This window comes from Cyanistes caeruleus, unplaced genomic scaffold, assembly GCF_971803275.1.
Source record: "Cyanistes caeruleus unplaced genomic scaffold, bCyaCae1.hap1.1 HAP1_SCAFFOLD_76, whole genome shotgun sequence".
NCBI classification, from domain to species: Eukaryota; Metazoa; Chordata; class Aves; order Passeriformes; family Paridae; genus Cyanistes; species Cyanistes caeruleus.
The window spans coordinates 1670552-1684547 of record NW_028255888.1 but is presented as its reverse complement, the minus strand read 5'-3'; the positions used below and the strand labels follow the sequence as shown (position 1 = coordinate 1684547).

Genomic DNA, 13996 nt, shown 5'->3' with positions numbered 1-13996 from the left:
GCTACTGAGTTGAAGGCAGAGATGAGGAAGTGCCTTGGAGGGCAGCAGTCACCCGGGTGCACTCACTGCCACTCCAGCCTGAAGAAGAATCTTCAGCAGTGTCACGGGAGTTGTTCTGTCCTGACTTTCTTTGCAGATGAACCTGATGATGAAGATGATCCGGATTCCCAATCCATATCAGTTACTGAGCCTGATGATGAGGAAGATTATGAGGGTAGGTCAAGGCCTTTCCCCCTGGGAGAGCCTCCAGCTCAGAGCCCAAGGCTCGGCCAGGGTGGCATTGCTGCAGGTGCCAGGACAGAGCTGTGCACATGTGTGCCCTCATCCTGCACGATCCTCTCACTGCTCCTGTGGCTCAGTGCTGCCTGTGCAGCAGAGATGAGAGAAGCTTCTGTGGCTGTTGAGTTACAGGTTTGTCTGCAGCAAGGACTTTCCCAGCTCCTGAGCTAAATTCTGCAAGCAAGCCCAGCTCCCATCGCTGGGGTGTGTGGTGCCTCCCTGCTGATCCCACAGGCTGACCACTGGTTCTGTGGGATCCATTCCTGGGAAATGGAAATATTTTATATTATGGTCCCCTGAGAAAGAAGAACAAACCTATGGGAGATAGTAATGTAGCAATGGGGGAACTCAAATACCTGGACATAATCCTGAATGATCTGGAGGGATGCCATGGTGGGTCCATGTCCCTCAGCCTTCTCCTGACACTCAGCAGCCAGGGGCTTTCTCTGCACATCTGGACACGCCGTGCCCGGTACAGCAGGAAGGAATGCATGGTAGCCTCACTGCCCCACTGCTGCTTTCATGGCCTGCAGGGCTGTTTCCCAGCCTGGCCTGGCTGCAGCTTCTCCCCAGCCTCTGCAGGAAGGCATTTGGCATCAGCTGACAGGGAGTCCAAACTGCACCATGGGCCACGCACACCTTGAGATCCCCTGAAAATTTCCGGTCTCGGGCTAGTTCAGGTTTAGGGTCTGTTTGGAAGAGGGGTGGCCCTGGAGCATTTCCAAAACCGTGGGCATTTTCCTGATCCTTATCCATGTCTTTGACAAGAATTGCCTGGAGAAGACCAGCACAGCACAGAGAAATCGGGTCATTCGAACTCAGGGGGTTGAGCAGTCTTGTGCCAAGGGGTGACAAGGTGCCTGCAGGCCCCAGCTCTGGGGGAAACAGAGAACGTCCTGGCTGTATCCAGTGTGCTGCCAGCTCAGCAATGGAGCACAGCACAGGCTCACGCTGCCCATTGCTCCCACAGATGCAGCTGGCACCACAGCACATGCTCAGAAGATCTGGGAGAGCATGAGAAGGGTTTTCTACCAGGGAACAGATGGTTTGATTAAGTTAATGGCCATTGTGGCTGGTGGAGCAGTTTTCCTGATGATGTGCTGTGCCGGAATCTGGTATTGCCGGAAGGGAAAACGGTGAGTATTTTGCAATCTCAGCCTCAAACAGCTTCTTGAAAGGCTGCTCATAGTCAGGAAACATTCCCAGTGAGGCTGCTGTGCACTTGTGGATAGGCCTTGGTTGCCCAAATAACTCTGCTGAGAGTTATGTTGCTGCCCAGGCCTTTCATTGGCCTCTTAATTGCTGGGCCTTGTCCTGGGGAGCCCGCTGGGGCTGCAGCCAGTGCTGGCTCCCACTGAGGCTGCCTGGCCAAGAGCAGCCCCAGAAGCAGCAGGCAGAGGCAAAGCAAGGTGGGCAGGAGAAAGAGCGGGGACGAGATTGCCCTTGAAAGGCAGAGGTGCTCTGGGGCCCGCTTCTGGCCAGGGACCCTGCCCAGAGCCATCCCCTGCTCGCAGGGGCCTTGAGGGGCAGCTGTCCAGCTGGGCCAAGCTGTGCCAGCAGCTCCAGCCGTGCTGGGGAGCCTTGGCCGCTCTGGGCCCTGCTGTTCAGGAGGGTCCCTGAGTGCCAGCAGTAGCTGGGGGCCTCAGCCACCTCCTCTCTCCACAGGAGCACCTCTGCAGCTTCAGAAGAGCAGCCAAAGATTTTAGTCTCTGAGAAGCTGACCTGTTATCCTCGCTCTTCACATCTCTCCCCATCTGCTGTGCTGCGGCTGCATCCCCGTCTTGAGGGCATCCCAAGACGCACACCTCCCAAGCGAGACCCTCTGCCCCTGAGCCCCCTGGCCCTGTTCCCTGGCCAGGACTGAAATTGGGCAGCCCCTGTCCACCAGAGCAGGGGTTGGCCCATGGTTTTTTTTCAAATAAAGAGATGGAGCTGTCACCCCAGTGTCCAGCTGGTACCACCAGCAAAGCCCACACGGCACCAGCCTTGGCTGAGCTCCATGTCCAGGAGCAGCCGGGGGTGCCCACGGTGTGGGCAGGCAGGAGCCAGGCAGGGGCTGCCGTGACCAGCGGTGGGGCCCCGAGGCGCTGGGGGAACCCATGCTGAGCGTCCCTGGGCTGTGAGGGCAAATTTCCTTCAGTGGCATCACCTGGGCCTGCACCTCATGAGGCACACAGGGAAAATTTGGGCTCTCTCCTAAGGTGTGCAGGGATTCCCCATGAGGAGTGCAGTGGGGTTAAACTGAGAGGGTTTTTTACTCTTCTCAGCACAGCATAGGGGACAGTCTTGGCCGAGGTTTTGCAGAGCTGGGAGGAAGCCTCTTGTGAGCCCTTGGGCCCGGCCTGTGGGCACAGCGGGCAGGTGGAGCCCATCCCTTGAGGCCAGTCCGGGCTGCTCGGGCCAGGCTGGGCCGGGTGAGCCGGGCCATTTTCTGGGGCACAGGAGGCACCCAGGGCTATAACTGGGGCTGTGGTTTTTCAGCTTGAAGGGAGGCTGGCTCTGTTGGTTCAGAGGGCACAGCTTAGATCCCAGTTACCTTTGTAAACCTGCTGGGGAAGTGTTGAGGGCAGAGAGTTCCAACCCTTCTCACTGGGAAGCTGGGCTGATGCTGTGGGGTTTTTTAATTTTTTGCCCTCTAAATTTGTGTCCTGGCAGAGGATTAAGTTTGCTTGCTCTCAGTAAGCCCCTTTTCTTCTTGCTGCTGTTGTAAATGAAATTAAAATCAGACAACTAGATCTATTGAATTAACAGCAATTAAATAACAAGGGAAAAAATTATACAACTTAGTGAATTGAATACAAGGATGCAATATAATAAAATAATACTATTTAGTGGATTGAATAGATATTTGGTATAAAAGGAAAACAATTCAGTAAAAGAGTACAATTTAGTGAATATCTTCATATATATATATATATGTGAATATAATTTGCTAGTAATTGAGTATGATTAAAGCATGAGCAAAACTGACTGGGGTATGGGCAGGGCTTCTCACCCGGCCTCACGTACCAAAACAAAGCAATTCAAACTAAACTTATATACTGTATGCTTATACATATTCATTCATGTTTCCCCTAAGTCTCCTCCTGTTTTTGATTCTTTAATTTTACATCACTATTCTTCATGGCGCAAGCCTCACTTGTTGCTAGGGGGTCTTCAGTCTCCTTTCGATGGTATTTTGGATGAAGGCTTACGCTCATCCTCATTGTCCTCTGGATAACCTTACAGGTTTTGCATGTGTACTAAGTGTTATGTAAATAAGCATTGTGTTCCACTAATTAGTCTTACACTTCATAATCTTCAGGCCTATGCCTAAAGTTGTTCCAACTTTATCCATCTCAAGGTTGATTTCTTCTTGGGACACCACTTACCTCAAAACTACATCCTGTACCTTAATTTCAACATGTAACATCTGCAAAGGGGTACATCTGCCTTGTATCACCAATTCCCTTGATTGCTTCTAATAATAATTTTCCAAATAGTTACAATTTAGTTAGCACAAATCATTTCCATTTATTACGCTCCCCAAATTCCACTCCCAACATCTCCCCCGCTTCCAGCTTAGGATAGTGCCCCGATGAGACCCCTCCCCAAATCCCACCCCCAAGACACCTCCCCATTGCTGGAAAATCCTCCAAATCTCACTCGAAAATTGGGAATCCTCCCTGAGACCCCTCCCCAAATTCAGGCCTCCCCAAAATGCCCCTCCTCACTGGGATTAGGACCTCTCCCCATCAATGGAAATTCCCCCAAAACACAAAAAATCCTCCCCAAATCCCCTTCCCAAAATCAGAACTCCACCAGGACCCCTGAATTTCCCCCCAAAACCACCAAATTTTCCCCCCCAAATCCCCAATTTTTTTCTCCAAATCCCAAATCCTCTCCCTAAAAACCCCAAAGTTCTCCCCAAAGCCCCAAACTTCCTCCCCAAACACCCAAATGTTAGAAAAAAATCCTTAAATTCTTGCCCTAAAACCCCAAAATTCCCCCCAGGACCTTCAGAGTTTTGCCCCAAAACCCCAAATTTCCCCCCGAACCCCCAAATTTCTCCAATTCCACCCCAAATCCTGGGAGAACTCCCCAAAAACCAGCAAGCCTTCCCAAAACCTCCACCAAAATTGCAACTCTCTCCCCAAAAATCACCAAAAATCTGAGAACATAAATTTTTTCATACCTTGGGTGGGGGGAGAAACACCAGAAATCTCAGGATTTTTTTCCGTTTTTTTGGGGAGGGGGGTCTCCCTGTTTCCTGTCCCCCCAGGTGACCCCACCCCAAAATTCCTGCCCCTTGGCCCCCCAAATTAAGTGTAAATAAATAAAAAGATGAAAAAAGGAAAAAAAAAGTGGGGGGAAGGTAAAAAAAAAAAAAAAAAGCCAGAAAAAATTTAAAAAAAACATTCTCTCACCTCAGTTTGGGGGGAGGGGGATGGAGGAAATATTGGGGGAGGGGGTGAACCTCCAGAAAAAAAAAATTGAGGGACCCCCCGTGTCCTGGGTTGATTATGATGTTAAATTGTATCCCCATTCGTCCACCTAACCCAGACACAGATTTTGTATTCTTAAAATTCCATCTAAGAGTAAAAGTGAGTGGAAAAGAAGCACCGGGTCTGTTATCAGACTGTAATTGCTCCCCACACATGGGGAGTTTTGACTACAGCACAGACAGACAACAAGACACAGATCGCCTTGGCTTTCCAACTAGCCGGAGCAGAGAGGTCTTCCTGGACTGTTTTCTTTCCCTTTTTCTGAAACGAATCGAACCTGCTCTGGACTGGGGACTCGGGGGAGCACCGGGAGCTTGCACCCGTGGACTACCGGGAGCCCAGCCTGGGCAGCGGCATTTTCCAGCACCAGAGGGACTGATAACAGAGCGAACACCCACAGGAAAGAGACCCTCTGAACTTTGTCATCTCTTCTGAATGGCGAGAGGTTTTGTAATTTGATATCGTTCATTCTTGTGCTAGGTAGAGCTGTGCCTGTGAAATAAACAGGATTTTTCCACTTCTCTCAGAGAAATCTCTTCCGAACCGGTTGAGGGGTGGGAGAAAAGGGCCACCTGGGTTTGCTTCCCGGGGGAAGCCCCATTGGAGGTTTTCTCCCAAATTTGTCCTAAACCAGGACAGCGTCCCTCAGCAGTTGGCGGCCTTTGGGATGGAGCCCAGTGGCACGCGAGCGGCCTTTGGTGGCTGCTGTCGGCCGGCGGCTGGGTAGACCTGCTGTCGGCCGGCGGGCCGCCGTGTGACGCGTCGAGCGGCTCTCCCCTATCGGCCTGAGCGCCTCACCGCCTTCGCGTCTCCCTGAGAGGGAAGGAGGGAGCCCTCAGAAGCCGGCGGCGCTCCCTCCCGCGTCTGGGCCCGAGCAGATGGCGGCCCTGCTCCCGCCTCGGTTTCTGCCCGGCTGGCTCGGTCAGCGGGGCTGCCGTCCGCCTGCAGGTTTCGGTGGGGCCGGCTGGGGGCGAGCGGGAAGGAAGCCGCCGTCGGAGCGAAAGCCTCCGAGAGAGCGCCGGCGAGAAAGCTTCCTCGGAAAGGGAGGAGACCGAGCCTCAAGCCGCCGGTGGCCCCGTCGGCCCGCTCCTCAGCCCCCGCAGGCGTTGTCGCGGTGCCGAGCGGCCGGCCGCTTGAGGAGCCGCCTGGTCCATGATGCCAATTTATGTCACGATCCGCAAGGTGGGATTCGTGATGTGACTCTTTTATTTGATCGCAGAGTACAAAAGATTATCAGCAAACCAGGGACTCAAACAGCAGAACACACTTTACTGAGAGCTCATCAGCACTAATATGCGATAGAGGGAAAAGAGGAATAAGCAAAGCACAAAGAAAGAGAGTAAGGGGATTATAGCTACCAATGTCGAAGTCCACTCCGCCATCCAACGATGCAGAGTCTTCTGTCTGTTGGTGAGATCTCAAAGGAAAGTAAGTTTTGGGTTTATTTTACAGTTTTTATTCCAGTTCCAGCAACTCACTGTATCACAATTACTCTCTCTTTTGCTCAAAAATCCACACTTTGAACACTCCATTCCTCCCAATATACTCTGTCATGAATTAAAGGAATCTTTTTAAGCTATTATTGTCCATCTCCATAGCTTTAACAGAAAGGTATTTCAGCTTGTAAAGCATCTCCTTATTCTCTCTTTCCCATTTAAAACTTAACTCTTTTCCTCACTGTTTTTAGTAGTTTTCTGATGTCTTCTTCATGTTGATTGTCTCTCTCTTTCTCTGTCTTTCTGGGAAAAAGGAGTAATCTGTACATTTTATTCAGGTAGTAAAAGAATTAAAAGCTTTAGAAAAGCTGCAAGAGTTCATGGTGTCAGGTTTCAGTCCAGCAGCAGAAACTGAAAACTAAACCAGGTTGGCCGGCTCTGCTTTCTTTTCCTCCGCCCCCACCTTCATCCTCTGTGGCCTTGTCTGGCCTGGAGGGCGGGGGGGGAGAGGAGGAGGCCAAGACAGAGCCTTGTTACCTTTTCAGAAGCCAGAAACAAAAGAGGACAAGAGTGCTCTGACTTTACATCTTAAGGAGGTGTTCACAGGGTGACTCTACGTTTTAATGGTCAAAACTGCTGTCAATTGTTAGAAATGACTGATAATTGGTCTGGAGGAAAGACTGCCATCAGCCACCAGTACCTTCAACTTCCTTAGCTCTCAAAACTACCATAAAGGTAAAACCACCCCATGACACTGTGACACAACCGCTGTGAATGTCCCAGTTTCCACCTCTCTGTGACAGTACAGCAGGGACAGCCCCAGTGTTCTCCTCTCTGTGACACCACAGCAGGCACAGCCCCAGTGTTCCACTCTCTGTTACGCCTGTCGTGGTTTTAAAGCATTAGTTAGAAAATCACTGTAAAACTTACTCATTTCTTGCTGTGAGATGTGGATGATGAGAAGGGCAAAAGAAGCTTAAAACCTAAAGGAATGAGTAAGTTTATTAACCAAACTACAAGGTTAAGAAAGCAGAATAAAACTTCCAGAAACCCTTTTTCCCCACCACGCTCCCATTCCTGTCTTTAATTGACAACATAGAGGAAAAAAAACAAACCCTGGTGGTTAAAACAGTCCAAACTTTGCTATAGTCTTTTCAGCAGTCTTTGTCGAGAAAAAGAAGTTCTTTTTTGTCAATCTATGGAGTTTTTCATAAGAAAACCATTTTCTCGTGGCTTCCTATTGCTCTGATGCCAGTGGCCCAGGAAACTCTGCCATCAGTCCTTTCCTCCCATTTCACACCACTCTGAGCTGTGTTCTTGGGCCGTGATTCAAGGGGTGTCCTTTGAAGGATGAGATCTTCCAAGGCAAAAGTTCTCTTCGTTTGTCTCTGTGACCATCTCTGGAAACAGAAATTTTTGCTTTGTCTCTTAAGAGCCACAAATCTTCAACAACTCTCACTTCTCCTTTTCTCTTCCAGCATCTCCTAGGATTACAACCACTTCACCCTTGACTCAGCTTTATCAATGAATTACTTTTGCTCAGATCTACACTTTGAAATACTCCATTCCCCCCAAAATACTCTTTCAGGAATGAAAGGAGTTTTTTCAGGACATTATTGTCCCTCTCCATAGCTTGAACAAAAAAAAACTTCAGCTTATTCAGGCATCTCCTTATTGTCTTTCCATCTGAGGGTTAATTCCTTCCCTTGCTGCCTTTGATCCTTGATGCTGTCTCTTTCCATGGTGATCCCTCTCTCTTCCCCTCTCTCTGGAAAAAGGATTAATCTGCAAGTCTCATCTGCCTAGTGAAAGGGTTAAACTCTTGCCCAGGCCTTGATCTCTGCCGAGGCAGCGGCTGGAGCCGTTTGCCAGGGAAGATTTTTGGTAGCTGCTCTGGAGGAGTGTGGCCACTGTCTCAGCACGCCGCAGCTCAAGAGCTTTCCCTCCCCTTCCTCGGCAGTCTCTGCTGAAAGCCAGCAGCGTCAGAAACTGCAGCCGAGCCAGGAAGTGGCCTGACCCGGCAGCCCCGCTGCACAAGGCGCAGCGAGCCCTGCAAGGGCTTCAGCCCCTCTGGGAAAGGGCTCCTGTCACTTCACAGTCGCCATCCAGCACCAGGAACCGCAGAACTCCAGCCAGCCCCGCTCCCCGCCGCGGCCTTGTCTGACGTGGAGCGGCGGAGGCTGAACCAGAGCCCTGTTACGTCTTCAAAAGCCAGAAAGCAAAGAGAAAGAGAAATTCCCAGGCTTAAAATTGAAAGGGTGGTGTTCACAGCTTCATGTCACTTTTCAATGGGCAAAACTACTGTCAATTCCAGAAATGGCCAGGTATTGGCCAGGACAAAAATCTCCAATCAGTTTCCAGCAACCTTAACTTCCTTAGCTGTTTCTCTTTTTTTCATAAATGTCAATCTAACACACACTAGCACAAGTGACAGCCCCAGTGTTCCCCTCTCTGTGACACCACAGCAGGGACAGCCCCAGTGTTCTCCTCTCAGTGACACCACAGCAGTGATAGCTACCATGTCCTCCTCTTTGTGACACCACTGCTGTGACTGTCCCAATTTCCCCCTCTCTGTGACACGACAGCAGGGACAGCCCCAGTGTTCTCCTCTCTGTGACACCACAGCAGGCACAGCCCCAGTGTTCTACTCTCTGTTATGCCTGTCGTGGTTTTAAAGCATTAGTTAGAAAATCACTGTAAAACTTATTCATTTCTTGCTGTGAGATGTGGATGATGAGAAGGGCAAAAGAAGCTTAAAACCTAAAGGAACGAGTAAGTTTATTAACCAAACTACAAGGTTAAGAATGCAGAATAGAACTTCCAGAAACCCTTTTTCCCCACCACGCTCCCATTCCTGTCTTTAATTGATGTCATGGGGTGGCTTTACCTTTATAGTGATTTTAGGAGCTAAGGAAGTTGAAGGTGCTGGTGGCTGATGGGAGACTTTCCTCCTGACCAATTATCAGTCATTTTTAAGAACTGACAGCAGTTTTGACCTTTAAAAAGTGAATTCAAACTGTGAACACCGCCCTAATATGTAAAGTCAGAGCACTCTGGTCCGCTCTTTTGTTTCTGGCTTCTGAAAAGGTAACAAGGCTCTGTCGTGGCCTCCTCCTTCTCCCCTGCCCCCTCCCCCGCCAAGCCGGACAAGGCTGCAGAGGACGAAGGGGGGGGGACGGGGGCGGGGGGGGCGTGGAAGAAAAGAAAGCAGAGCCGGCCAACCTGGTTTAGTTTTCAGTTTCTGCTGCTGGACTGAAACCTGACACCATGAACTCTTGCAGCTTTTCTAAAGCTTTTAATTCTTTTACTACCTGAATAAAACGTACAGATTACTCCTTTTTCCCAGAAAGACAGAGAAAGAGAGAGACAATCAACATGAAGAAGACATCATAAAACCACTAAAACCAGTGAGGAAAAGAGTTAAGTTTTAAATGGGGAAGAGAGAATAAGGAGATGCTTTACAAGCTGAAATACCTTTCTGTTAAAGCTATGGAGATGGACAATAATAGCTTAAAAAGACTCCTTTAATTCATGACAGAGTATTGGGAAGCTTGGAGTGTTCAAAGTGTGGATTTTTGAGCAAAAGAGAGAGTAATTGTGATACAGTGAGTTGCTGGAACTGAGTAAAGCGAAGATTTTGAAGCCTTGGGGGCAATGAGAAAACTGTTTTCTAGGAAAGCTCACAGAGACAGATGAAGAAGACTTTTGCCTTTGAATGACTCATCCTTAAAATGACATCCCTAGACTCATGGCCCATACACACCTCAGAGTGATGTGAAATGAGAGGAGAAGAACTGATGACAGATTTCCGGGCAGCTGGCATCAGAGCAACAGAGAACTGTAACAGAAATAGTTTTCTTGTGAGAAACTCCATAGGTTATCAGAAAGAGACTTCTGTTTCTCTACAAAGACTGTAGCAAGAATTGGGACTGTTTTTAACCACCAAAGTTCAAAATTTTTTTTGTCTCTATGTTGTCATGTATACAAAGAAATGGTCAAGTAGTGAGAGATAGAAGAGTTTCCTGGAAGTTTATTCTGGTGTTCTTATTCTTGTAGTTTGTTAATAAACTTTCTTTATCCCTTTTTAAGTTTTAAGCCTGTTTTGCTCTTGCTCTAATCCATATCTCACAGCAAGAAATAAGTAATTTTTTAGTTACTGGTTTAAAGCCATGACATCTCCTTTCAAAACCTAGTTGAAATTTTGCAGAAACAATTAGATGAAGAAAGGAATGAGATCCATCTCTTGCCAGTGGCCCGAAGAGAGGAATGGGTTAAAAATTCAAAGAATGCTTACTCACCAAAAAAACAGTGGAGAGGGAAACCCCTCTCATTAATCAAATTTAGCCTCAAAAAGAACTAACTGATGAAAAATTGTGGGCAGCACTGCTGTCCTAGCTTGAAACCTTTAATTAAAACAATATCATCATATTGTCATGGAGTTAACTTTACCTTTAAGGGAGTTGGAGTTGCTGGGAACTGCCTGGAGTCTTTTCTCCTGACCAATTATCGGTCATTGCTGAGAATTGACAGCAGTTTACGCCATTGAAAAGTGGGATCAACTTGTGAACCCTACCTTAAAGTGTAAAACCAGAGCTCTCTTGGTTCTCTTTGTTTCCTGGCTGTGAAGGGTGGCAGAGCTCCAGGCCTCCCGTTCCCTGCCCAGGCCATGCGGCCGGGCGGGGCCGGGGCCGGGGCCAGCCGCGTGTCCCGGCCGGCAGATGGCGGGGGGCCTGCGGAAGGTTTTCCTCGGGCCCGGGCCGGGCCGAACCGATCTCTGGCTCAGCTGCAGGTTTTGCTGTAACTAAATTCACTGGAAAATGCCGAGAGAAGAAAGAGAGAGGCCCTGGACTTGCAGCGGGCTGGAGCGGCGACTACACTCTCCAGAGCAGCCATGAGGAACTTTCCATCGCAGACGGCTCCAGCTCCTGTTTGGCAGAGATCACCGAACCACCTACAAAAGCCTGGGCAAGATTTTAACTCTTTCATTACCCAGATGAGACTTGCGGATTAATCTTTTTATCCAGAGAGAGAGAGAGAGAGAGTGATCAACATGAAAAGAGACTTTATAAACTACCACTGACAGGAAAGAAAAGAAGCTTCAGAAAAGGTAGAGAATTAAGAAGATGCTTTAATTAAGCTGAAATATCTTTCTGTTAAAACTATGGAGATGGACAGTTCTGAAAAGAACTCCTTTAATTCATGATACAGAATCTAGAGAGGAATAAAGTGTTCAAATTGTAAATTTGAGTAAAAAGTAGAGTAATTGTGGTATAGTGAAGTGCTGGGAGATTTGAAGCCTTGAGAGGCAATGAGAAAACTGTTTTCTAGTGAAGCTCACAGAAACAGATGAAGAAGACTTTTTGCCTTTGAATAACTTATCCTTAAAAATGCTACCCCTAGACTCATGGCCCATACAAACCTCAGAGTGATGTGAAAATGGGAGGAGTGGGCTCGAATAATAGCAGCTCTGGGCAGCTAACATTAGGGCAATGGAAAACTATAACAAAAATAGTTTTCTTCTGAGAATCTCCATAAATTAACAGGAAGAAACTTCTGTTTCTCTACAAAGACTGGTGAAAAGACTGTAGCAAGAATTGGGACTGTTTTAACCATCAAAGTTCCAAAGTTTTTGTCTCTGTTGTCATGTGAACAAGGAAATAGTGAGTAGATAGGGGATGAAAAGGTTTTCTGGAAGTTTATTCTGGTGTTCTTATTATTGTAGTTTGTCAATAAACTTTCCTTTTTCCTTTAAAGTTTTAGGCCTGTTTTGCTCTTGTTCTAATCCATATCTCACAGCAAGAAATAAGTAATTTTCTCAGTTATTGGTTTAAAACCACGACATCTCTTCAAAGTCTTTCAAATTCCAGAAACATTCCACAAAATCTCCACAAATTTGTACACAAACTATGAAAAATCTTTCAAAATGATTCAAGTCTAGTCAAAATCCAACAAAATTCCACAAACATCCCAACAAACTCCCTAAATCTTCTCAAAACCCCACTAAATTCCAGAAATATCCCACAAAAACTTTACAAATTTCCACACATCCTAGAAAAATCCCTCAAAATTCTTCAAGTCTTCTCAAAATCTCACTAAATTCCAGAACATTCCACAACATTCCAAAAAAATCGCACAACATTCCAGAAACCTCCCAGAAAATTCTTTACATTTTCGCAAAACTCCACCAAATTCCAGAAACATCCCACAAAATCTCCTCCAATTAGCACGCAATCTAAGAAAAATACCTCAAAATCCTTCATGTCTCTTCAAAGTCTACCAAATTCCAGAAATTTCCCACAAAATCTCCTCCAATTTGCACGCAATCTAAGAAAAATTATTCAAAATTCTTCATGTCTCTTCAATGTCCTTCAAAATTACAGAAATATCCCACAAAATTCCACGAACATCCCAACACACTCCTTAAACCTTCTCAAAACAAAACCAAATTTCAGTAACATCTCACAAAATTCTAGAAAAATCTTGTCAAAACCCCACCAAATTCCAGAAACTTCCCACAAAAAGCTTACAAATTTCCTCACATCCTAGAAAAATCACTCGAAATTCATCAAGTCTCCTCAAAATCTCACTAAATTCCAGAACACTCCACAACATTTCAAAAAAATTGCACAACATTCCAGAAACCTCCACAAAATTCTTTATATTTTCGCAAAACTCCACCAAATTTCAAAAACATCCCACAAAATCTCCACAAATTTCCACACAATCTAAGAAAAATACCTCAAAATTCTTCATGTCTCCTCAAAGTATTAAAATTCCACATACATCCCACACAATTGACTAAATCTTCTCAAAACCCTTCCAAATTCCAGAAACATCCCACAAAATTCCACAAAAATTTCAAGATTCCAAAAACGCCCCACAGAATTCCACAAACATCCCAACAAACTCACTAAATCTTCTCAAAACCCTACCAAATTCCAGAAACATCCAACAAAAATCTCCACAAATTACCACACAATCTAAGAAAAAAACCTCAAAATCCTTCATGTCTCCTCAAAGTCTTTCGAAATTCCACAAACATCCCACACAATTCCCTAAATCCTCTCAAAGCCCTACCAAATTCCAGTAACATCCCACAAAAACTCTTCCAATTTCCAAAAATTCCGCAAACATCCCACAAATATCCAGAAAAATCTTGTCAAAACCCTACCAAACTCCAGCAATATCCTGCAAAATCCCACAAAAATCCCACAAAATTCCAAAAACATCCCACAAAATTACAGAAAAATCTTCTCAAAACTCTACCAAATTCCAGAAATATCCCACAAAATCTTGACAAATTTCCACACAATCTAAAGAAAATCCTCAAAATTCTTCATGTCTCCTCAAAGTCTTTTGAAATTCCACAAACATCCCACACAATTCCACAAACATCCCAACAAACTCCTTAAACCTTCTCAAAGCCCTACCAAATTCTAGAAATATCTCACAAAATTCTAGAAAAATCTTCTCAAAACCCCACCAAATTCCAAAAACATGCCACAAAAATCACCAAAAATTTCCACAAAATTCTACAAACATCCTGCAAAATTCCAGAAAAATCTCCCCCAAAACCCTACCAAATTCCAGAAAAATCCCACAAAAACTTTTCCAATTTCCACTCATCCTAGAAAAATCCCTCAACATTCTTCAAGTCTCTTTAAAATCTTACCAAAATCCAGAACATTCCACAACATTCCAAAAAAATCGCACAACCTTCCAGAAACCTCCTACAAAATTCTTTACAATTTCACAAAACCCTACCAAATTCCAGAAACATCCAACAAAATCTCCAAA

The 13996-nt window shown here is 46.3% G+C and overlaps 1 protein-coding gene across 1 annotated transcript in view; it reads left to right on the top strand.

Moving 5' to 3' along the window:
• Positions 1 to 6123: 6123 nt before the first annotated feature.
• LOC147646928 (serine/threonine-protein kinase pim-1-like) overlaps positions 6124 to 13996 on the top strand; it is a 32600-nt gene continuing 24727 nt past the window's right edge. Inside the window, exon 1 of the mRNA XM_086872728.1 lies at positions 6124 to 6165. Coding sequence (XP_086728854.1) covers positions 6124 to 6165 — 42 coding nt within the window. The remainder of the gene's footprint in view (positions 6166 to 13996) is intronic.